This window comes from Molossus molossus, unplaced genomic scaffold (genome assembly GCF_014108415.1).
Source record: "Molossus molossus isolate mMolMol1 unplaced genomic scaffold, mMolMol1.p scaffold_m16_p_16, whole genome shotgun sequence".
NCBI classification, from domain to species: Eukaryota; Metazoa; Chordata; class Mammalia; order Chiroptera; family Molossidae; genus Molossus; species Molossus molossus.
This window is the reverse complement of record NW_023425351.1, coordinates 59,946,232-59,968,911: the sequence shown is the minus strand read 5'-3', so window position 1 is coordinate 59,968,911 and position 22,680 is coordinate 59,946,232. Positions and strand designations below refer to the sequence as shown.

At 42.6% G+C, this 22,680-nt stretch overlaps 1 protein-coding gene across 5 annotated transcripts in view; it reads left to right on the top strand.

The window, feature by feature from the left end:
* ENPP2 (ectonucleotide pyrophosphatase/phosphodiesterase 2) overlaps positions 1 to 22,680 on the top strand; it is a 110,975-nt gene that overhangs the window by 49,615 nt on the left and 38,680 nt on the right. For 4 of the 5 annotated variants that reach the window (XM_036264103.1, XM_036264104.1, XM_036264102.1 and 1 more), the window contains exons 9-13: positions 4,492 to 4,547; positions 9,364 to 9,429; positions 10,481 to 10,553; positions 17,169 to 17,277; positions 20,116 to 20,241. In XM_036264103.1, coding sequence (XP_036119996.1) covers positions 4,492 to 4,547; positions 9,364 to 9,429; positions 10,481 to 10,553; positions 17,169 to 17,277; positions 20,116 to 20,241 — 430 coding nt within the window. Of the gene's footprint in view, positions 1 to 4,491; positions 4,548 to 9,363; positions 9,430 to 10,480; positions 10,554 to 15,032; positions 15,189 to 17,168; positions 17,278 to 20,115; positions 20,242 to 22,680 lie in introns of all 5 variants that reach the window. The other variant, XM_036264105.1, reaches the window with a different exon arrangement.

Below are 22,680 nucleotides of genomic sequence, written 5' to 3'. Positions count from 1 at the left end.
ATAATTTAATTTCACCCTTTTAAAAAATCCTGATATAATCATTTGAGCAAAGTTAAGTCTGCTTTCAACTTTGGAATGCACTATTAAAAGCTGTCATTCACTGTATGACCCTACAGTTCTCATACATGTTTTTTTTTTAATTCTCACCCGAGGACAGTTTTGCATTTTATCTCCAGATAGAGCGGGAGGGAGAGAGGGAGAAACATCCACGTGAGAGAGACACATTGAGTAGTTGCCACCCATATGACATCAACTGGGGCCGGGGACATAGTGCAACCAAGATACGTGCCCTTAGCGGGAACTGAACCCGGGACTCTGGTCTGCGGGCTGACGCTCTAACCACTGAACCAAACCGGCCAGGGCTTTCATACATGTTTTAATGGGATTCCTTTTGTTGTGGTGGTTCAGAGATTGTACTCCCTTTTTCCTCATTACAAACGGTCAGTCCTCTTAATGGAGTTTTTTAGATGTGTTTATTTCTTTGAAAAATCTCTCTGCTGTAACCCTACAATTTCTTATACTGAGATGTCTCAGTGGGGCAAGTCCCTGTTCAGTTTAAATCTGGGCTCAGCAAGGTGGAGAATGAATGACACTCCAAAGGGCCCACTACACGAGGGGATCTGAGAAGCTAGTCTAACACCCCACCAGGATGCAAGTCTTCCAAAGCCCCGATCTCCTGAGTAAGGCATTTCTAAGACGAGTGGATACGTTCTCATCACTGTCTAGTTGCTGGGCCCGCTGTGGTTTCGTGCTCGTATTGTGATGCAGTGAGTTGGTCCTGAGGCCAGCCTCACAAGTTACTGTGGTCTAGAAATGCAAGAAAGGTGGCGTGTTCAAGAAAGAGGCAGCAAAGAGGAGAGACACTGGATTGGAGTGAACTCCCGGGCCAAAGAGATTGGTTTGATGGAAAGTGCGAGTCACTTGCTCACCTCATTTTTGTCTGTTTCATTGTCCTGCTAGTGGGAGGCTTTGCTTTCCTTTCGGGACAATTTTAACGTTTCTTTATTCTGTAGTGCTAGAAATCTGTATTTCTTTCTCTTTCGACTATATCTTACCATGCTTAGTTGGACACAGACAATAGTTTGGGGAAAGCAGGAGGGGGAAGGGAGTGGGGAGGAGGGGGTCAAAGAGGGGAAAAGGGGGGGCATCTGTAATATTTTCAACAATAAAGATTTAAAAAAATGCTTAGGATGGACTCCACTTACCTGACCTCTTTGCTACAGACTCTAATTTATCTTTCAAATTGCAGTTGAAATATCTGTCCCCCAGTAGTTCTCACTAAGTTCCCCCAGCCCTGGCTAAGCTCAGGGACCCTCCTTTGGGTTTTCCTCTGATTTCAATCACAAATTTGACCGTTTCCTTTTGAAATGCTTCACATGTCTGCTTTAGACTGTGTGCCCCATGGGGGTAGGGCTGTAGGGCCTTGATTGAGTTATTTCATCATTCTCTGGACCTGACCCGCAGCCTGACCCATGTCGCTGTCCCGCTGCTGCGTTTGGGATTGATGTTCTGCACCCCCATGCTGGCCTGCTTGCCTGTGCTTCCTTCCTGTTCATCATGCACCTTCTCTGGCCCTAACCACCTGGAAAGGGCCCACATGGTCCAAGTCTCTTCTGCTGGATCACCCAACAGCCCTCACATCCTTAGTTGTCCTGACTCTCGGATCTCAAAGATTGGTTCACCTTTCTGGTCCGAGGGCCCCACTCCGGTCTCCACGAAGTCTCTTTAACCCAGCTCTGTGCCTTTGAATACAAAGGAATCGTTTCTTTGCAAGGGACTGCTAGAAAGACCACAATAGTGACTGATGTTTTTGAAGAATGTTTTTTACTTATTTTCTTTTTCAAAACGTCTCCCCTTCTCCCCAGCTGCATCCTTTACTTAATTTGAGAACAGGTTTAAGTTCACATTTAAATCCTTCTGGTTGCAGTGGGAAAGCTTTTTGTCCCTAATAACATATCAATAAGATACAATATTATTCCCATTCATCCCCTTTTCAAATGATAACATCTAGGACCCAAATGTTGAGAAGCATGCCTCTGGAGAGGGCAGGAAATGGAAGAAATATCGGGCTTAAAGGCCGGTGTGTCTAAACCAAGTGCCTTCTCTGCTCAGTTTTCTTTTTTTAATCCTTACCCAGGGATATTTGTCCATTGCTTTTTAGATAGAGTTGGAAGGGAGAGAGGGAGAGAGAGACACATCGACGTGAGAGGGACACACCGACTGGTTGCCTCGCGCACGACCCCAGCCAGGGCCGGGCCGAACTGCAGCCGAGGTCTGTGCCCTTGCCTGGAATCAAACCCACGACTCATTGGTCCGAGGGCCGGTGGATGCTCTAACCGCTGAGCCAAACCAGCCAGGGCTACATTTGGTTAATTTTTTTCTGATTACAAAAAGAGGTTGTCACTGGAAATCTGGGGAAGTACAGAAAAGTATAAAGAACAGATGATCCTGATTTTGCCCCTGGGATCTTCTAGCAAAGCCGCTCTGTCTTCTGGCCCAGGGCACTCTCCTTACCCCCCCCCCCCCCCCCCCCCCCGCAAAGCCGGCTTCTGGTGATTTTTTCCCTCCTGTGTTACTGAGCAGACAGTTATTTATAGGGCTTCCTGTTGCCCAGATAGTGCAGCCTCAGCATGTGTTCCACAGTCCAGTGTTTGAAAGTGCAGGGTCATCATTTGACAACATTGCATTTAAAAATAAAAAAATCCATTAGAAAACCCCAGATTGATCTTCCATTTCACATCTGCCAAATGCTGCCCAGTGCAACTTGCTTGAAAATAGCAAGCCACTCCATTTTCGAGAAAGTGGCTTAGATATGAATACTCTAAGCTGGGTCCCTGAAATTAAAATAAGTATGAACATAGATCACTTAACATGAGAAACTGGTCTCTCACATGGTTTTGAGGCACCTGTGGGGTGATCAGCACTTCGTTTGAGTGCATCTTTTTGGTAATGGAGGCGCTTGAACATGAATGAATGAAACCCCAGGGCACGTTTTGAATCCTGGTTGGTCTGGGGCACCCGGGCATGCCAGAGTTTGTACATAAGGTGGAAATATACTCTGGACCAAACCCTGGAATGCTGCTTGGAGCAATCTGAGATCCTATCTCTCTGATCCATCCCAATGAGACCCCACCTCTCCCATCCTGATGACATCCAGGATCTGAGAGGGTGCCTCTGCTCTCCTGCCCCATCCCTCACTTGCCAGCTGCAACAGCTGTGATTTGGGGGGCTGGGGATCTTCAGTCCCCCGTAAGGAGCTAGGAATCTTTGCAGTACTCTCCCAGGCCTGGGGTCTCAGGGCCTCCTGAAACCATGGCCAAGCCTCTCGCCTTCTCAGTCACCCCTTTGATTACAAAAGCCAAAGGTTTTTGCTGGAGTCAGTAACACACTCTCAGTCTGGATGTGATGAAACCAGAAAAAGGAGGGGCTGCCATTCCTAGACCACTTTTGCTTCGGTCTCACAACAAACAAGCCACACTTCTTCCTGTTTGCCTCCTAACGTGAGTGGATTTCTTCTCACAGACTTGTCTTCAAGGGGACCCTGGCCATTCTAAGCTGTTTTTAATGTTCCTAGAATAACTGGATTATATTTATTTCCATTATTGTGTAATAATTAAGATAAAAATGGATCAAGTGTTTACCAAATGCTAAGACACGGTTTTAAGGACTTTAAATGGATGAAGTTCTTGAAGCTTAGAATAAGCCTACGTGGTCGGGAATATTATCTGTATTTGAAAGGAAACCAAAGCACAGGGAGCTTAAGCGACTTGCAGGAGGACCGCATGGCGGGTAAATGACAGAGACGAGGCTTAAACATCCAGCCATCTAGTTGCGAAGCTGAGGTTCTTTGCTACCCTATCTTCTGCCTCTCAACCACATGTGCTAGAAGGAATATTTTGAAAGTCTTCATAAAATGCTCGGCTCACCTAACTTATTCCAGGAACATAATCCTAAAATTCCATTACTAACAGGCTAAGTAAAAGATACAAGGGAAATCTCAGAGTAAATACACACACACACACACACCCAAAAACTTTTTTTCCTTTTCGTTCACCTAGTTTAAAACAAAACAAGACAAAGCTAGGTTTCAAGATCCTGACATCTGTGTGCCAAATTGGGATTCTCCTCTGTGGGCTTTCAGTAGAAACATGTGGTCCACTCCCGGGCCCTTTGATGATCCGAATTCTGCCGTATACGTGCGATGTTCAAGACCATGATTAGACAAGAAAGGTACAGAAGAGACTTCTGAGATGAAATAAGAGTTTTAAAAAATGCCACTAAAATCATGGCAGAACTTTTGAAAGCTTTTGCCGCGGACATATCAAATAACATTTATGGAAATAATGATTCTGATTTCCAGATGTGAAAAAGAAAATGATTGCAAATAATGTGAAATTTATGGTGTGGGTAAAGTATGAGATAGCTGATCTAATATATTTTAAAACTGTATTCTTCTTCACATGTAATACGCCTCTTATTTTTCCTTGTTAGCTGTGGATTACAGCCACCAAGCAAGGGGTGAGAGCTGGGACCTTCTTCTGGTCTGTGTAAGTGACCTTATTTTGTCAGTATTTGTAAAATTACAATTATGATTCGGTTTATGAAATATTGATTCCATTTTATTTTTTTCCTGTTAAATGTAAAAGTACCTGAATTTACGAATAATTTCTGATTCAAAATAACCTTCCAGTTATTTTTTCCAGAGGTCTTCTCCATCCCCCCTTCTTTCTTCCCCTCCCATCCTCTCTTCCTCTTCTCTCTCTCTCTTCTTTTTAATTTAAATTAATTTTTTTTTGTTACAGATGTTTCTCCTTTTCCCCCCACTGATTACCCCCTCCCCTTCTATCTCTCTTTTGTCCCATCCTTTCTTAATCAAATTTAAGGGGGATTTTCTCTTCCTCTTCTCGTCATTCTTCAGACCTTCTGCGTCCCCTGTCGTAGGTCTTTGGTAACTTGCCACCCAGGGAATGTATATTTCCCTCAGACTGTTTATTGCTGTGGTTTGTGTTATCATTTTCCATAAATATGTTATAACATACTATATTTATTTTGGTTCACATCTTTAAAAATCTAGGGTAGGCTCAGGCTAATGCAGTGGTCTAGAGAATAGATATTCCAGGCAGGAGAGAAGGGGGAAGTCTCTGTCTTCACCTCATTTTCCCACTGAACTCCAAGATTTTCCTAATGAGAAAAATGGGACCACTTCCCTCCCCCAAGAGGTGATGGAGAGATTAGTAGTGAATGTTCATAAAATAGAAGAAACTTACCTAATAAGAGTGTCAACACGTTGATTATTTTTAAGGCCCTTGGTAAGAAAAAGGGATGTTTCAACTTTCATGGGGATTTTCTTCCCACTGAGATGTTCTTTCCATCTTTTTTTTTAACCACCTAAAGTTATTCCCATGTTTGCCTCATATTCCTTAACAAAAATCTGACTATTCTGTAATAGCAGTGTGCTGACAGCAATCACAGGTTTAAATTAATACAGAATGGTACTGTCTATATTCTCCAAATCAGGAATGAAAGTAGCTTGTTCAGATTTGAATGGCTAAGTTGAAATTGGGTTTGGTGATTTGACGGGAAGACAGAGTACCCCTTTAAAGGTCTTTTTTCCCCTTTTTTTTAAAAGAGGTTTTCTGAGTGGAGAATACACGTGGTCAGGTCAGACATGACACCGTTTCACATAAATGGCATGTTGATTTACCCATTTAATCCTATGCATTACTCTTTTTTGACCCTTGACTGTCACAGATGCTCACAGAAGTGGTTTCTTCTGTTGGAGAGTATATTTGCCTGGCAACATGGAGAGGAGCCAACAACATAATTAATACTTAGTCCCCACCCTTACCCCCGAAACTGCTGCAAAGCTTCATTGAAAAGGCCCAGTGTTCTGGTTCTGAATGGCCATTTTCTCCGCCCGTTTCCAACCACTTACAAGAAGGTGGCTTTGAGTGCCCCGGAGATGTCTGCAGCCCTGCTCTGCTCTTCGGGCCATTCTTCGCGTATCTCTGTATCTTGGAAACGACTTGGATTCATTTCTTTCTTTCTTTAAAAAAGAAATCTTCTTGTAACTGCATAAAAAACGTGGTCATACTTTCGTTCTTTAATGGAATATGTGTCCGGGAAATCTACGCACAGTACATTTGGAAAAGTTTTTAATTTAAAACCAGACTCCAACCGTAGACTGAGAGGGCCATCTTTATAACATGATTCTGTCTGCGACCTGTAATTATTTTTGCTTCTGTAGTGATAGGATTTTATTTCAAATCCATCCTCAGCTGATACTTTTTTTTTTTAAATGTCAATTCATCTCCAAGGGCAATAATTCCTTGTATATATAAATGTTTAGAGTTATTCTAATCACAGTTTTGCCAGGTAATAGATTTTTGACTTTGGACACATGATTTTATCTCCCAATAAATCAATGTCCTCATCTTTGAACGATGTGTTGAGAAAACAGAATGAGTTAACTTATTTAAAGTGCTTTGTAGGATACTTAGTGCATAGAGAACAACCAGTAAATGCTATCATTCTTATTCACATTATCTCTTTGAATATTGACTAGACAACAGCTATGTATGTTCCAAGGTAATTTGTTTTCCTTTATCACTAATATCTCATCTAGTCCTTCATTTTCCATTTCTTCTTTTCCTTTCTTTTTTTCTGACCATATGTAATGTACAGGGTCTCATGACAAATTTTATATCAGTCATATGTAGATATACGTCCTTCCTTTGTCAGATTTGTTTCTGCTGACTCTGAAACACCTTTTCAACACTAATGGATAAGGGCCATGTCTTTTTGGTCTGTGGTTATTTCATAAAGATAATCTGGAAATTTAGAGACCACTTTGTCCAATACCTCATTTTCAAGATTGGGACGCTAAGATTTAGAGAGGTCAAATGTTGTGCCCAAGGTCACACTTAGGATGGATACTCAGACCTCCAATGTTGTCATCTTATGCCCTTAACACACACACACAAACACACACACACACACACACTCACTCAGCCCCATCCGGAAAATGACAATGACCTGTTTATCTTTTCAAGCAGAGAATCATAACTCCTCTGTAGTAGTTGGTAGGAGCATCTTGTATCTTAAATTTTATTCTCATAAATGCCATGAACATAATAAGCTTTTAACAAATATTTCATGAATGAGTGTATCATCTTTTGGGACCCGTGACTCTGGTACATAATTGTAAAAGCTAACATTTTTCTAAACCCTTTCTATGTGCTGGGCACTATTCTAAGTGCTTTACATAGATTATGTCTTTTGTCCCTACAACAGTCTTATGAGAGAGGTAATATTATTGCCATCATGTTATAGAGGCACAGAAAGGTTAGATAACTTGCCGAAGTCGCCTCATCAACCAATGTGGAGTCAGGATTCAAACCCAGACATTCTGGCCTCAGAGCTGATGATTTTATCCCCTGCCCCCTACTGGTCAAGCACCCCATCCAATGAAGGCGTTAAGGGGTGAGAGCATTCTAAACTTGACACAAATTCTAGCAGCTTGTATTTTCCCCCGGAGCATCAAATGAGTTCGTCAGAGAACATTTTTGTGACTTAACAACAGTTGCATAAAATAAAGCAGCTTGTAGGTAGAGAGTGAAGTCAGATAAAATGAAAAGGCACTCACTTTTTTTTTAAGTTAGGAAAGAATTCAAAATATGTAATTATTTTGTCCAGATACAGGGGATTTCTAAGGCTAAAGAATTAAATACCTTAAGCGATTAACCTGACTTTGCTATGCCTCTTTCTAATTCAATTATAGGATATCACGAACAGGGTCACTTTTATTCAACGGCATTGGAATTTGTTTAAATTAGGGCTCATTTTATGGTAAACATGACTTTCTGGGTTGGATGGTTTAGACAGAGAGCGACCCAGAGAGTGGCAGATCCTCCCTGGTCTATCAGAGAAGGCTGGAGTTGGTGGGGGTGGGGAGGGGATGGGGGGCTGCCAACTCCAGCCTTCTACCATGGCCCTGAAACGTCTTCCTCCTTACTCTCTCTCTCTCTCTCACACTCACAAAGAGTAAATGTTTAAATGGCTCACCCAACATCCCATGATACTTTTTTAATCGTTTTTAAGAGCAGTGAGCAGCAGGTACAGAGATTTCCTATATACTCTGCCCCCAAACATGCACAGCCTTTCCCATTATTTGTCATCAGAGCGGTTCAGTGGTTACAAGTGAGGAATCTGCATTATCACCCAGGGACTCTCATTTACAGTAGGGTTCACTCTTGGCCACAGTGATGTTTACTAACCACAGTTAAACTTGGGCTTTAGTTTGAATTCATCGTAAACGTGCTGTCATGCCTAGTGTTTGAATGGAGGAGCGGAAAAGCATGCTGTGCTCCGTGTTAAGAAAGAAGCAAATTCCCCTGTAAATGAAGACATCCCTCAGCTTGTGAGTGTCTCAAGGACACCCAGCCAAGGACACGCTTCTCTCCTGTCAGCCAAGAGTTCTTAAAGCGAGTGCCAGGTTTAGGGTAATTATATTTCAACAGGAGAACGAGACTTAAACACAAAGCCATTGTGGATGAAGATTATACCCTTTTTGTCAGTCTCATAATTATATGTGCTCATTCCTGATAGATTTTTATAGAGCTGGAAGAGAATTTCAAGAATGCCTCTCTAAACCTCTTATTTATAGAGGGGGGACTTCGAGTTTCAGATGAAATCATATGTCTAAAGGCATATATCTATTTAGAGATAGAACAATAGCTAATTCTTGATCATTGATAAAAATAAAGCTTTGTGTTTTAGCACTACTCTGGGCTAGAAACTGTACATGCCCTTTGCCTGTCCGGTGTCCTTTACAGTCAGCTATTGCAGTGTGTTTTGCTGTTATCTTTATTTTACTGATAAGTAAACTGAGGCCAAAAGAGGTCAAAGAGGCCTAGAAGTCAAGAAAGGTCACAGGGGTCCCCAAGAACCAGACTGAGGATGTAAATCCCGGTCCCTGTGTGGCCACATGTAATAGCTTTACCCACGAAATGGCAGGGATGCTCGGCCAGGAGGCCCGCAGGCTCTGATCAGCAAGGCAGGTTCCTCACTTGCCTGTGAATCCGCTTCCAGCCTCCTCCGCCGCGGTTGAGCAATGTAATATGTTGCAAATGGAAATGGAAGTTCAAACACTGATTTGAACGAGGCCCTTTTACGACCACGAAGTGAAAACAGATGGTGGTAATTAGGGGGCGCTTGGCCCGGGTCCACGAGCAAGTGCTCAGCAGGCTGGAGCCCGTGGACACGCAACCTCTCAGCGTGCTGTGCTTATCGCTGCAAAACTCCCGTCATGCTTTGCTTATCGCTGCAAAAGTCCCGTCATGCTGTGCTTGTCTCGCCCCGCAGGGCCATCCCTCACGAGCGGAGAATATTAACCATACTGCAGTGGCTCACCCTGCCAGACAGCGAAAGGTATTTGTCTCCCTCTCCTGAACTTTTCCATATGCAAATTTTATTTAATTTTTTCCCATCACCTCTATGCCCTCTTCCACCTTCACCCAGTATATATATTAAATATTTTTTCTTTATTGATTTTAGAGAGAATGGAAGGGAGAGGGAGATAGAAACATCGATGAGAGAGAACATCGATTGGCCGCCTCCTGCATGCCCCCGACTGGGGATTGGGCCTACAACCTGGGCATGGGTACTGACCGGGGAAACAAACCAGTGACCTCTTGGTGCATGGGTGGATGCTCAAGCACTGAGCCACACTGGCCAGGCTCACCCAGTATATTTTAATCTTAGATTTGAACTGGGTGAAAACCTACATAGGCTGTGAAATAGAAGTACAGCCAAGGTTAGTATTGTCAAATTTTGTGGTTCTTAGCCTTAGGTGTTACTTCCCTAAGAAGGATTAACAGACGTGGGATATTGTGAAGCATTTAATTACATGGACTACTACAGCTGTTAATCCTGGCCGCTTCCCCAGATCTTAAGGGAGTTCCCGGCTTTTTTATTTTTGTATGTGCCCAGGAACCGAACCCGGGACTCTCTGGTCTGCAAACTGACGCTCCAGCCGCTGAGCCAAACCGGCCAGGGCAAGTTCCCGGCTTTGATAAATGAACCCAGAGCTTCCCAAGGATTGGGGTAGCATTAAGACTGACTTTTCGCTTTAATGGAGCTGTTTTTTCAGCCTGCGGATTGCACGGCCCGTGTGAATTGTCACTGGGCTGTATTATCCTGAGGATCAGAGTGTATGTTCAGATTTTCCTTTGTGACTTTTGATGCTGAAGGTGGTACCAGGCAGTTACCACAGGAGGGGTGGTGTCAGGAGGGGTGGATGTGAAAGCAATAGAATCAAAACAAAGAACAGAAATGTGATGTTTTCCATGGTAAGACTGATAGTGTTGGGAGATTAATGAACTTGATATGAGAGGATTTTTAAAAAAATGTGGAGGGATATTTGGTAGTTTTTGTTGTGTGTGGTTTGGGGGAGATTCTGAACCTTCCTGTTTTCCCGTAGGCCTTCAGTCTATGCCTTCTACTCTGAGCAACCCGATTTCTCTGGACACAAATATGGCCCTTTTGGCCCTGAGGTTAGTAGCTTATCATCTGTCTGAGAACCTGTGTCCCTGGGCATCCTGATCTACTAACCTTATGTCATGATCTGTACAAAGTCTCTCGGGGTTTATACATAGTCAAGGAACTACAAGACTAAAAAACGTTTTTAAAAATCTTTAATATGCCTGTTTTTCTTGCAGGACTTCACTTCAGATTGATTTGATATTCAAATATATTGTAAAGTTGGTGTTGAAATACATTTTAAAGTTGGTGCCTTGTAGGCATCAGTCAGAGGGTGAAGGATGGGGAAGGGCTGGCATTTTCCATCACTGAGACAGGAATGAAAAGGGATCTGGAGATCAAATCTGCAAATGCCTTTCAGGTCCCTAAAAATGTTTATATAGTTCGGACAGGGTAGGTCGGCTAAGAAGCTCGGATAGCCTTAGCAGGTATAATCAACTGGGCATATGTTAGCATTGGACCCTTTTTATCTGATAAATTTTGACATTGGTATATACCTGTGAACAAACCATCCCCACAATCAAGAGTATGAACCACCATCTCCAAAAGTGAAACAAATTCTTAATTGAGAGGAATACTGTCGAATGAATCTGGTTAGCAGAACAGCAGGACACTCGTTATCATTGACTAAGGAGTCTTAGAAGAAGACAATCTGCGTGTACGATAGCAGCCAGCAGAACTACAAATTCAGGAGGGGGAAAGGGATGGCGATGTTTTATCATGTTCCTTTCATCTAGAGATGGACATCTTCAGTGTTTCAGCATAGATAGTTTTAAAATACCATGACATTTGCAAATCTAAACCTTTTAATATTTTCAATATTTCCTACTACTCATTCTTACTAGGGTGGTAAGGTACACACCAACATAATCAAACTTGGTTCTGGATGAGAAATCACTTTAAAAACTTTGTTGATGGAAATTGTCTTGGCTATGACAATGCTGTTGGCCAAGTTCATTGTGTTCAGCATAAGGATGAGTAGGATAAGTATAATACGGATAATACTTGGTTTAAATATTTTTTGAGCAAGATGCAACATGTTTAAGCAAGACAGTAAATGCCAAGGAGCCTAAGTATTTCTGAATGCTTTCACGTGAATTCAGTGGTGATGTTTCTAAGCCCTGGAAACGAATGGCTATTTAAAACCATTCGTAGTTTGCCTTAAATCACTGAAGTCATATAAGCCTGATGCTCTTTTTCCGGTCCCTTTGATGTTTCACCCGTGTTGCATGATTATGAAACACAAATGATAAAATGAGATAAACATCTGCATGCATGAAACACAAATCTTATTCTTGCCAGAGCAAGCCTGGCCGTTTTATCTTTAGGATGACTTTCTTTGAGATTAAAGTGAACAAAAGGAACCACATTTTATTAAAATGTTAAAAAAAAACAACAACCTCTAAGCAGTTCCATGTGCCCTATTTAAAGGTTCCACTTTAAATAGATAATAATATCCCTTAAAAGACCCTGTGGCACAGGCAAAATGCGGATTTTGAGAGCAACTGGTATAACTGTGCTTTTAAAAACAGGAGGCCGATACTTACAGAGGTTTGGGGCTGCTCCTTGCATGGCTGATAAGTGAACTCAGAGATACAACCTCAGAACTTCGCCTCCCAGACCAGGGTTCTTCCCACGGAACCATTTAACCCTCCTTCAGTTCAGGCGATAAGCAGAGTGGGCTGTTAATAACTACGTTCAAATTATACAGGACATTTTATGTCAGAAGTTGGCTTTTTACAGTAAGCTCCTCTAATCCGCATTTCCTTAAAAGCTGTATGGCTTAGTAATAAACATTCTCCGTCAAGGGACCTCTCTGGATTTTCATATGTGTGGCTCAGTTATAATTACTTACTTGAGAGAGAGAGAGAGAGAGAGAGAGAGTGTGTGTGTGTGTGTGTGTGTGTGTGTATTTTAATCAAGAAAGAAACTAAAAAGTTTTTTTGAAAGTACTGAGCAATGATAACTGAAGCGTAACCTAGGATGCATTAATTTGCCGTAATGACAGTTCTTTGCTCAGTTTGCTCATAAATATACAAAGGGAGATTTTTCTTGTACTGTTGTTGAATTAAGAGTTGTAAGTGTCCATGCATACTATGTTCGTTTTAGTATTAATGCCTCTTGTAACTAGGGTATTCTCACCCATCTGCCGGGTAAAACCATCTGGAGTAGATGTCTTGGAATGTGTCTTCGGTTATGATATAACCTGGTAACCTGGTCACCTTCTAATTCAGAGGACATTTTCAGATGTCAACTCTTTTTTCTTTGGTTCTAGGAATCTTATTTTTACGGAAAGGAAAAAACAGAGTATACTTTTAAAACACAAACCCAAAGCGAGCCAGCAAAACCTCCCTTCTGTTGAGGACTAATTGGTTTATATACCTACGCATCCATCATCTACATTTATTGTGCATGGAAAGATCATACTAGTTGACATACTATTTTTTAAATCAGCTACATGCTGTCTTTTCCATCGATGAGAAAATACCTCACATTTGAAATGTCAGTGCAATGATTCAGCGTAGCAAAATGTTGTATGCTACCACACAGCTGACGTTTGTACTTTCTTGCTTAATTGAGTATACTTTTTTTCAGGACAATTCTCAAAGGCTATGCAATTAGATGACCAAACTTGGGGCAGCTAGTGTCAAGAAATGGTGTCTTGCTCCTGGTTTCGTAGTGTGACGGTGAATGATCAGAAATATGCTTGCTTTGGATTATTGGCGCTCTCTTTCCCCTTTGACCTCTGCTTTCTCTGTGACCCCTCATTCGGCTGCTCTTCCAGGCCTCGAGGCAGAGCTTTGGCTGGCTAGTGACTCCCTCCCGTGGCAAAGTATCCTGAAAAGCAGGGACATTTGCCCCTCTCCCTCCCATCCTCTTAATAACCCCAGACTAAGTTCTTCTCAAGTCAGACTAAAGTATGGCTGGTCAGTGACGGCTGGGCTTCCGTCTGCCGCTAACATTCGGAGAAGGAGACACGTGCCTTGTAATCTGGGGAGGAAAACTCGTTTCGACTAAACCGTCCCTCCCGCTGCTGCTCTAACCCGCTGCAATGGGAAGGGCCGGCCTTCGGCGTCTTCGAATGTTGAGGTCTCTTGCAAAACGGCCCAGTGTCTGATGGGCAGACGTGGGCTCTAGCTTGAATGTATTCGGTGACCACGAAATGGGAAACCCTCTTTTTCCTTTTGCTTCTCTTCTCATGGAGCCTTGCCTAAAACTAGAAGCATTTAAAAAAAACAAAAAACAAAAAAAACCACCAACCAACCAAACACACAAAAGCAAGCCCACCCCGAGTCTGGGGGGCTGTGTCTTGCAGTCGCTCTGCTGGAGAGAGAGGATGAGACAGAAACGGAAGTGCCTTTGCAGTCGCTTGCTGTGGAAACAGTGAATCGCATGGCAGATGGCCTCCTCTGTGGGCACACTAACATTGTTCCCCCTTCTGCCCCTCCTGCCCCCGAGCGATTCTCCGGACAGTCCCACCGAGAGAAATCCGCTAGGTAGACAGCGGAGCTTGCTGCTTTAATTCACCTTTGCACCATCAGCAAATCAGGGGCCTGGTTTTCTCCAGCATTTGGAAGTCCCAAAAGGTGATCTTCCTCACTCGAGTGTATGTGTTGGCCTTTGTTGCCCTCTAGACTTTCAAAACAAAGTGCATAGCACTACCACCCCACCCCAAACGGGGTTTCTGGTAGAAAGAGTGTACACTCTTTCTTGATATGTGTACTAAGATGAAGAGATCTTGATGACTTTTTACATTTTACCTAATTCTACAAGATCATTTTTTAAAGAGACAGTTCTGTTTATGGTTATGTCATGGCTTAGAGTCTCTCTGTACCGGTAAATGATCAGCGACAAGTTCTCTCTCCTGCTGCAAGTCCTGATTTGTGGAAGTACATTCATGACCAAGGAGGATTGCTTATCACTTATGTTTTATTCTATCCTTGATTGGAAATTTTTTCCTGTTCTGAAAAAGAACCCATAAAGGTGGCAGTTGCTTTGGTGGTGTGAAGAGATAACTACCAGATTCTGAAGTAGCATCACCTACATGAATCCCACTGTCACCTTGAACTGACCATGTGGCTAATATTCTATTTAGTTTTTAGTTGTACTTTTTAAATGGAGAGCTCTTCATAGCCAGGAACCAGCCTCTCCCTGATGCAGGAGATTTGAGATGCAGAATTCCATGTCACCTCCAGGTAATTCCCGCCTACCAGCGGGCTCTCAGCCACAGGAGTCCTACATGATCAGATTCTCTTAAATTATATTCTTGTTCTCCGTGAAGAAGCTGTGCCAGCAGCATCGAGATCAACTTAGGGGACTTCTCTCTATAGAGATCCCTGAATAATCCCTCACACCAACTTTTTCTCACTCGAGGAGCCTTAGTTTTTCTGACTAAGACTCTGCTGACCTCAGATGGCAAAGTGTGAGCTTTATTATCTGATCCAGAGGGACAGACGACTTCTGAGTCCAGACATCTCTATCCGCCAGTACAGGAGAGTAGTTATGGCCCACCTATTACTCCGGCTAAGAGACCTAAGAGGAAGGTTACCCCTAAGAGGAGACAGGAAAGACCAGTTGCTCCTCCAAAGAAAAGAAGAAGAAAATTACATAGGATGGATCATTATGCCGTGGAAACGCGTCAGGACAAAGTAAGTTTATCTATTGTTCCAAAGCTTTGTGGCGGGCAGGTCTGAGTTGAAGGTTTCCTTCGATGCCTTGGCTTGAAACTCAGCTAAATAAGTTTCAGAAAAACTGTGGTGCATCAGCCTTGGCTTTGAGTCCAGAAGAATCTGGTACTGCAGAGGTTAATTAACACTGATGTGAAGACCTCCTGAACTTTCAGCAAGGCAGGAAATAGGAGCCTTCTACTTTCTTGAGAGCTAATTGCTCTAAAACTAGTAGTCACATTGAGGCTTGAATGATGGTTAAGAAGGCTACTGGCTTTGCTTCCACTTATTCACAGAACTTGTTACAATGGTTTGTTTGTAGCCTTGATTCTTGAAAACAGTCCACCAAGGTTATTTGGGAGAATCCTCAAAGATAATAGAGTTCAATGGAAAATTGGCTTAGATTTGTGGTCTATATCTTCAGAATTCTGAAAAGCCTTTAGGTTATAGACAACGAAATAGCTGAGACAGAAGGAAAGAGCAAGTAATGGGTAGGTAGAATTGTGTGCGTTTTTGCATAGAAATGATGAGTGATGTCTAGTCTTTTCCGTATATTCACAACTACCTACAGGTTAATATTCTCAAAACCTGCAGATACCTCCAAGGCACAATCTCATTTGTGATGGTTTGAACTGATCACTAAGAAACAGGTTCAGGATTTCGCCTATGTTGTCTAGTAAAGGAAAATAAGTTGTTGTCAAGGTTGATATCTAGTTGTGTATCTAGTATGTCCTTGTCTAGGCAGAGGTCTTGGAGGAGAGCGTGATTTTCTCAGATGCAAATACCACCAAATCCCCCATCCGTTAGTCCCTTCAGATCATGCTGCACGTATCCTACTGAACCTGTCGCTTGGGACTTCCTCCTTGGGACAGGTTTTGACATGCTGACTCCTGTCATGAAGAACAACAAGTTTACCACTGACTTTACTGATGACATAATATGAGGAAAGTTCTTGAGTCCTCTGGGAAGATGCTAATGGAAGATAATATTGTGTGTCTGAATGAAAGATGATAGGCAGATCCCTTCTGTTCTTACCTCAGTCGTCTTGGGTGTATGTGTGTAACTGTAGCTCAAATGTAAAATTCATCCAAAGTACTGTCAAGTCTTTGTCTGATGTTGTGGTTCTTGAAGATCTTTGCATTGCAGAGATGAAAGTGGAGGGGAGGTCCCTTATATGAGGGGATGTTCAAGCTGTTAGACTCTTCCATTTGAAGCAAGAAAATAGAGGTGGATTATGTTTCTTAGGCTTTGGAAATGTTCTTCAGAGAACTAAGCTTCTGTTTTTTTTGTTAGGCTGAATAAAATATCTTCTAGAACAAGATCAGTGGTTCACTTCTGTTTGTTAGAACTCTTATAGATTCTTATTTTACTCAAAATCAGCTTGAGAGGGACTAAATTGATATGCAAAAGAGGTTCCTTGATTAGGAATCCATTATTATCAGAAATGGACAGTTCTTTGGAACGTTAGATGGATTACATGATGTTCTAGTTTAGCATCCAGTGAAGGTCATCTTTAACCTCGGAATTCCTTTTGATTCACTTAACTTCCTTCTTCTTGCTGGGCCTCAAAGCCTAATGTGACTTCACCTAGGGAACAAGAGGCTGAAACAATTATGTGACTTTCTGCTCACTGTCACAATTCTTAGATGTAAAGAATGTTGTTACATTTTAGAAAGTCCATCTTACCTCTAAAAAAAGAATCGCCCTTAATATTTCTTATATTGTTTTATATCAAAGTGTCTTGAAAGGGATTGGATGAGGAGAGATTTTTACTCCTGAAAGAATACAAAGGAAAGTAACTAGATCAGATTTTCATCAAGAATGGCAGGCAAATCTTCTAGACAAAGCTCTGCCTCTGGGCCTGAAGTTTTCTTTCCAGAATGTTCTAGGAGTAGAAGATCTATGAGAAACTGAAAGGGAAACAAAGAAAACTCACAGGAACTAATTTGCTCCTTTTTCCAGATGACAAATCCTCTGAGGGAAATTGACAAAACCGTGGGGCAGTTAATGGACGGACTGAAACAGCTGAAGCTGCATCGCTGTGTGAACGTCATCTTTGTCGGAGACCACGGTACAGCTCTGTTTCTTCCTTGCTCACCGGAGAGGTTCATAGAGGGTGTTTCTGATGGTGTTAAGGAAAGGAAGGAACCCTTTGCCTCAGAATCCCAGGTCGTGTTCTTCATCTCTCTCCCCGTTTCATCAGGATGGGGAAAGAGATCAAGCCAGGACTCAAACTGGGAGATGACCTGAGGTCACCCCGAGTTCATTTTGATCAAAACCAGAGACCTCTTGTATCTTCCTGTTCTCTGTAGGAAAAGCCTGGCTACAGAAATCCGTCTCCTATTAAAATGTTGCAGACGATTTGCTTATTGTATTAATAGCTTCCTCTGGGAATGTGACGTATTAGATGATAATACCCCACCCCTGATAGCCACAGCCCCAAAAGGAGCCCACTGGGTTTATGAGGCTAAAAAATAAACCCAAACATGATAAGGAGGCAGAGACCTAGGATTCTTGTCAAAGAAGTGGCATATAAGTAAAATTATTTCTCTGCATCCACTGAGGGAATTCAAGACAAAAACCAGAGGACCCTGCTTTAGTAGAGAAGACAGTTGAAAGACAGGGAGAAGCAGTAGGAAGCAGTTTTTCTGAATCGCTGTATAAAGTAGAAAAATTCGTGACCCCTTTTTTGAGGTGATCAAGAACATCAGAAACATTTTATGATTATAGGGCTGGCTGGAGAGGGTCCTCGAAGAGGCTTCTTATTTCGCAGGTGCTCGGACTGAGCTCTGGAGAGTCGCTCTTGCATTCCCGAACCATCAGAGTGAAACAGCGACCCTGGGTCGTGGGCTGTTCTCTTCTAAGAGAGCGGGGAAGAGGAACATTGGTCGACTCTTTGGTAGTTCTGTTGAGAATAATGACAGGCCAATTTCTCTAGTCAAAAGCTCTCTCTGGGCCTGACGTTTTCTTTCCAGAATGTTCTAGATGATCTATGAGAAGGTTAAAAAAAAAAAAAAAGAAAAAGAAAGAAAGAAAAGACGAAAATCTGTGGGACTGACTTGCTCTTTGGCCAAGACTAAACATGACCCTCTGCAAAACCATGCTCTCCAAGTTCGACTTTGTGAAGAGCTTCAGATAGGACAGAGACTTTAGAGCATGGGACACAGCTGATTCGATTGAAGTTGCCCAGAGGTGTCAAGAGCATTTGGTTACATGTCGGAGGCAGATGTCTAAGAAGTACACGGGTCCCAGTGGATCACACGCTGGAGCATTGTAAAGGTCTCGGGGTTGATTAAAACCTTGTCTTGCCAGTGTGCAGGCTTCTGAGATGAGTAGATTGGGAAACCACAGCATCTCTCACTTAACAGGTAGTATAGTCAAGTGTTTCAGAGCCTGGGATTTGAAATAAAGAATGAGTTTCGTTGGAGTTCAAAGTGCACTGCTCTTAAGGGCCATTTGACGTGGTATACGTTATGTGCCCTCTCCCAGTCTCGGCCTCCTCATCTGTAGCATGAGAACACTGACACCACCTACATGGAAGTAGTCTGGAGGGTGATGGGTGATGATGCTTCAGAAGCACTTTACATGTGATATTTGAAAGCAAGACGGGTGGTTCACTAGTAAGGTGGCGGAGGTGACTTCCTAAAAATAACAAATGGAAGATCTCTGGTCTTTCATGAACATGTAGTTGCAGGCCTCCCCTTCCTGGGTTAACATACTAGAACATAGTAGCTGTTTACTGTTTCTGTTGTTCTTCCTGAGAGTCGAAATGTTAAATAACAAGATATAGCATCCTTGCGCTCTGCTGGGATATGTTTTTCCCTCGCTCGTTTCAATTTGCTTATAAAACAAAAGGGTCTGGACCGGGGATCCCAGAAGGTGATCATTTTAATTTTACAGGATCCAGGACACTCTGGGATATAATTTTTTATTCCAAAACTTTAGCACATCCTTTACAGAATGACTTATTTTCCCCTCTTGGAGAAAATGCACCTATTAGATTGCGCAAAGCAATAGATTAAACCTTCGAACTTCCATGTCATCTCATCGATTCTGAAATGACAGTAAAGGTCTTTCCCAGCCTCCATGGTCTAGGAGTCTAAGACTCGAGTTTGTTTTGTTTTTATTTATTTATTTATTTATTTTAAACACGGATCAAAAAAAATGTTCCTTGTCGGGCCAGGAAATAAATCTTGGGTTGGGAGGGATATTTGTCGGTTAAAAAAATTTCCCTACCTAGACCCTTTTTTCCTTCTTGTTGCCAACTTTCAGTTTTGACTGATTACATTGTTTACAGCTTGTTTTCAGCGCTGTTTTGTTTCTCAGTTTGGGTGGTCACTGGGCTGACATTTTTCCTTCTCATCTCTTGTTGCCAGTTTTGTTCTTCAGTAACATCCAAGGCCACCAGCGGAGACAGAGTGAGAGCCGATGACTATGTTCTCAAGTCAGGAGATATATGAGAGAGAGAGAGAGAGGGTTGGAAAATGACATTTTGTAAAAGAGACACAGAACTATATATTCTAGTTATTGACACCACCCCCAGCTGAGGGGGGAGGGGAGGAAAAGAATAGATCTTTTTCATAATGACTGTGTAAATAGATTTTTTAAAAAAAGATTTTGGTTACTTCCTTTGTCTTGCTGTTCTTGCTGAATGACTTGAAATGAAATTGAGATGAGACTATTTTAACCTTCTAGCACGGCAAGATAATATGAAATCAAAGTCTGGTGTGAAGATTATATGAAGAAGCATAAAAATGTGAAGTCAATTAAGAAATCTCAAAAGAGAGAGATCCTTGCATGAAGCTGTGAAAAACTAATTATAGAGATGCTTGGATGTTATACTTAGGGGCTGTGTTAAGATTTTAATTTGAAGATTTCATGAAAATCCTTTTCTCCCCCCTCCCCATAGGAATGGAAGATGTGACATGTGACCGAACTGAGTTCCTGAGCAATTACCTGACCAACGTGGACGATATTACATTAGTGCCTGGGACTCTAGGAAGAATTCGATCCAAATTTAGCAATAATGCTAAATGTAAGTCAATTGATTCTTGAAGTACTGAGTTGTTAGAGTGATAATGTTAGAGTAGATAAGGGCTTGGGCTCTGAAGCTACTCTGAATACTTGGGGTGGAAATCCTAGCTCTGTTACTTCTTAGCTGAGTGACCTTGAATGAGTCATTTGAACTCTCAGCCTCAGTTTTGCATCTGAAAAAATAGGAATGATGACAACAGCTACGCCTAGGGGTGTTGTGAAAATGAATCTGTGTGTGTCACTTAGTGGGGTTCCTGGCACGTGGAAGCATCATATAAATATTTGCTCTTGTTTTTATCATGTAGAAAATACACTTCCTTTGAGGCATGTGTAGAACCAGAAACTTCTGTTTACAAGAAAAGAATTTTTCAGCAAGAGGTTCAGGCTCTTTAGCTGAAGCTAGGGAGTCCAGGACAGGGTGAGCAGAACCACACCGAGACCTTAGACATTCCTGCGAGTCCGGTGGAAGAGGACTCTTCATCTCCATAAGAGTGGTTGACAGAACCCAGGTGGAGACACGATTTCGCCCTTGGGAAGTGGCAGCTGCTTTGAAAGATCAGAAAGAAGCAGGAATAATCTTATCACTTACCTTCTGAACATTCAGGTTATGAGATACCACTGACAGGGACTTTAATTTATGGGCTAAGATGTTTTAGATGCTGCCCGCCTAGCTTTGGAGAAGTCCATAGTTTTATTGGAGACATGCTGCATTTGGGGAGAAAAAAATGCTTCTAAAGATTTTAGCTTCAGGAATAAGAAACCATTGGCACCAAGCATAAAGCTTTGGAAAATTAAGTTTTTCCCAAACTACGTTCTTGAGTCAACACAAATGGGAACTGTTCCAAGGTCAGCTCCAGGCAACGTTGTGAAATCAACAAAACATCCGTGTTTCTGCCTTCTCTTCTTAATGCCCTTTCTGTCCTCCTGCTCGCTGGAGATGGGCAGGTCCTCTCCAGAGACAGGCGACAAGTCGCTAGGGTACCTCTTGAGTTAGTATTTGCATTTTAACACTCATGCACTAAAGCTTTCATCTCTTGTGAAAGGTATCTCAGACTTTAGTAACTGTAATGGGGAGGTTGTTTTGGGGGGAAGAAATAATAACTACCAGGTAATTGTTTTGGACATGTGATTTCATTTCGGGAGAGACATTAGAGTGGGTCGTTAAGAGCACAGACAATGGTGACAGGGTGTCTGGGCTCAGATCCTTGCTCTGCCAGGTACTCATGTGACCTTGGGTGAGCCACTTAAACCCTCTCTGCCTCAGATTCCTCATCTGTAAAATAAGGATTGTTGGTAAGAATAAATGAAAGATTACATATCACTTAGATTAGTGTTTAGCACATAGTCCAACCAAATAAATGTCAGCTCTGTTTGATGGTGAGTTGGTGGCATCACTATTTTAGCTAATACTTAATAATAAGTATTATTATCCCCTCACAGACAGGCGAGACCAAGGTTCAGAGGATGACAGCTAGTAAATAGCAGAGCTAAGATGTAAACCCAGATTCTCTGATTCTTAACCACTACCCTGTGCTGGGGGCCTCTCTGGTCATTCACGACAACATAGTGTGAGAGCTCTTAGCGTGAAAGGACCCCTACTTCCGAACTGATGGTCTGGTGTTCCACACACGGACTCGGGCCTTGGTTACTTCCCTGCTCTTTATTTTCCTTCATTGCAGAAGAACATGAACTTCCTCTGGGCCTGCTGAGGACTTGGTGTGTGAGGCCACAGAGCGAAGAGGTTCCCAGGGGGGCTCGCTCAGGCAGTGCTAGGGTCCCGGGTGCCAGCCCCTCCACCTTCTAAATGCCCATTGGCTTGGTGAGGGTTCTAGCACCCACCTCCCAGAGTTGTCATGAATGACCAGAGAGAAAGTGCCGGCAAGCAGAGCGCCCAAGGTCGGGACACAGTCTGGGTTAACCGTTACCGCGACCTTATCACAGTCACGGGCTGCTTCCCAGCAGGGCTCCATGCAGAGAAGTCCATTGGTAGGTGACGTGGTCACTGTGAGACCATCACAGACGGCGCTGGCGCAGACGCAGCTGGTCTGCCTGCTGCACACCTGGCTGTGTGGTGCACCACCGTCGTAGACGCCGTCCGCGGTCGAGATGTCCCTACGACGCAGCGTACAGCTTACTTGCTCTCCATGAAAATAGGCACATAAAATTTAACCCCAGTTTAAGTAGAATGGAATCTACATATTAACTTTGGATTTCATAGTTTTAGAACTAAGATTCTGAAAATTGTCTTTGTGTGTGTGAGTACCACAAGGCAGACGTATTCGTGCATTTCCAACAACGATTTATTTATATTTATTAACAAATGTTTCTTGAGTGCCTACTGTGCATAGGCCCTGGGGATACGGCAGGAAAGGACACACGCATGACCTCTTGACTGATGTTTATGTTCCGGGGAGGGCTGCATCATGACAGCTGGTATCTC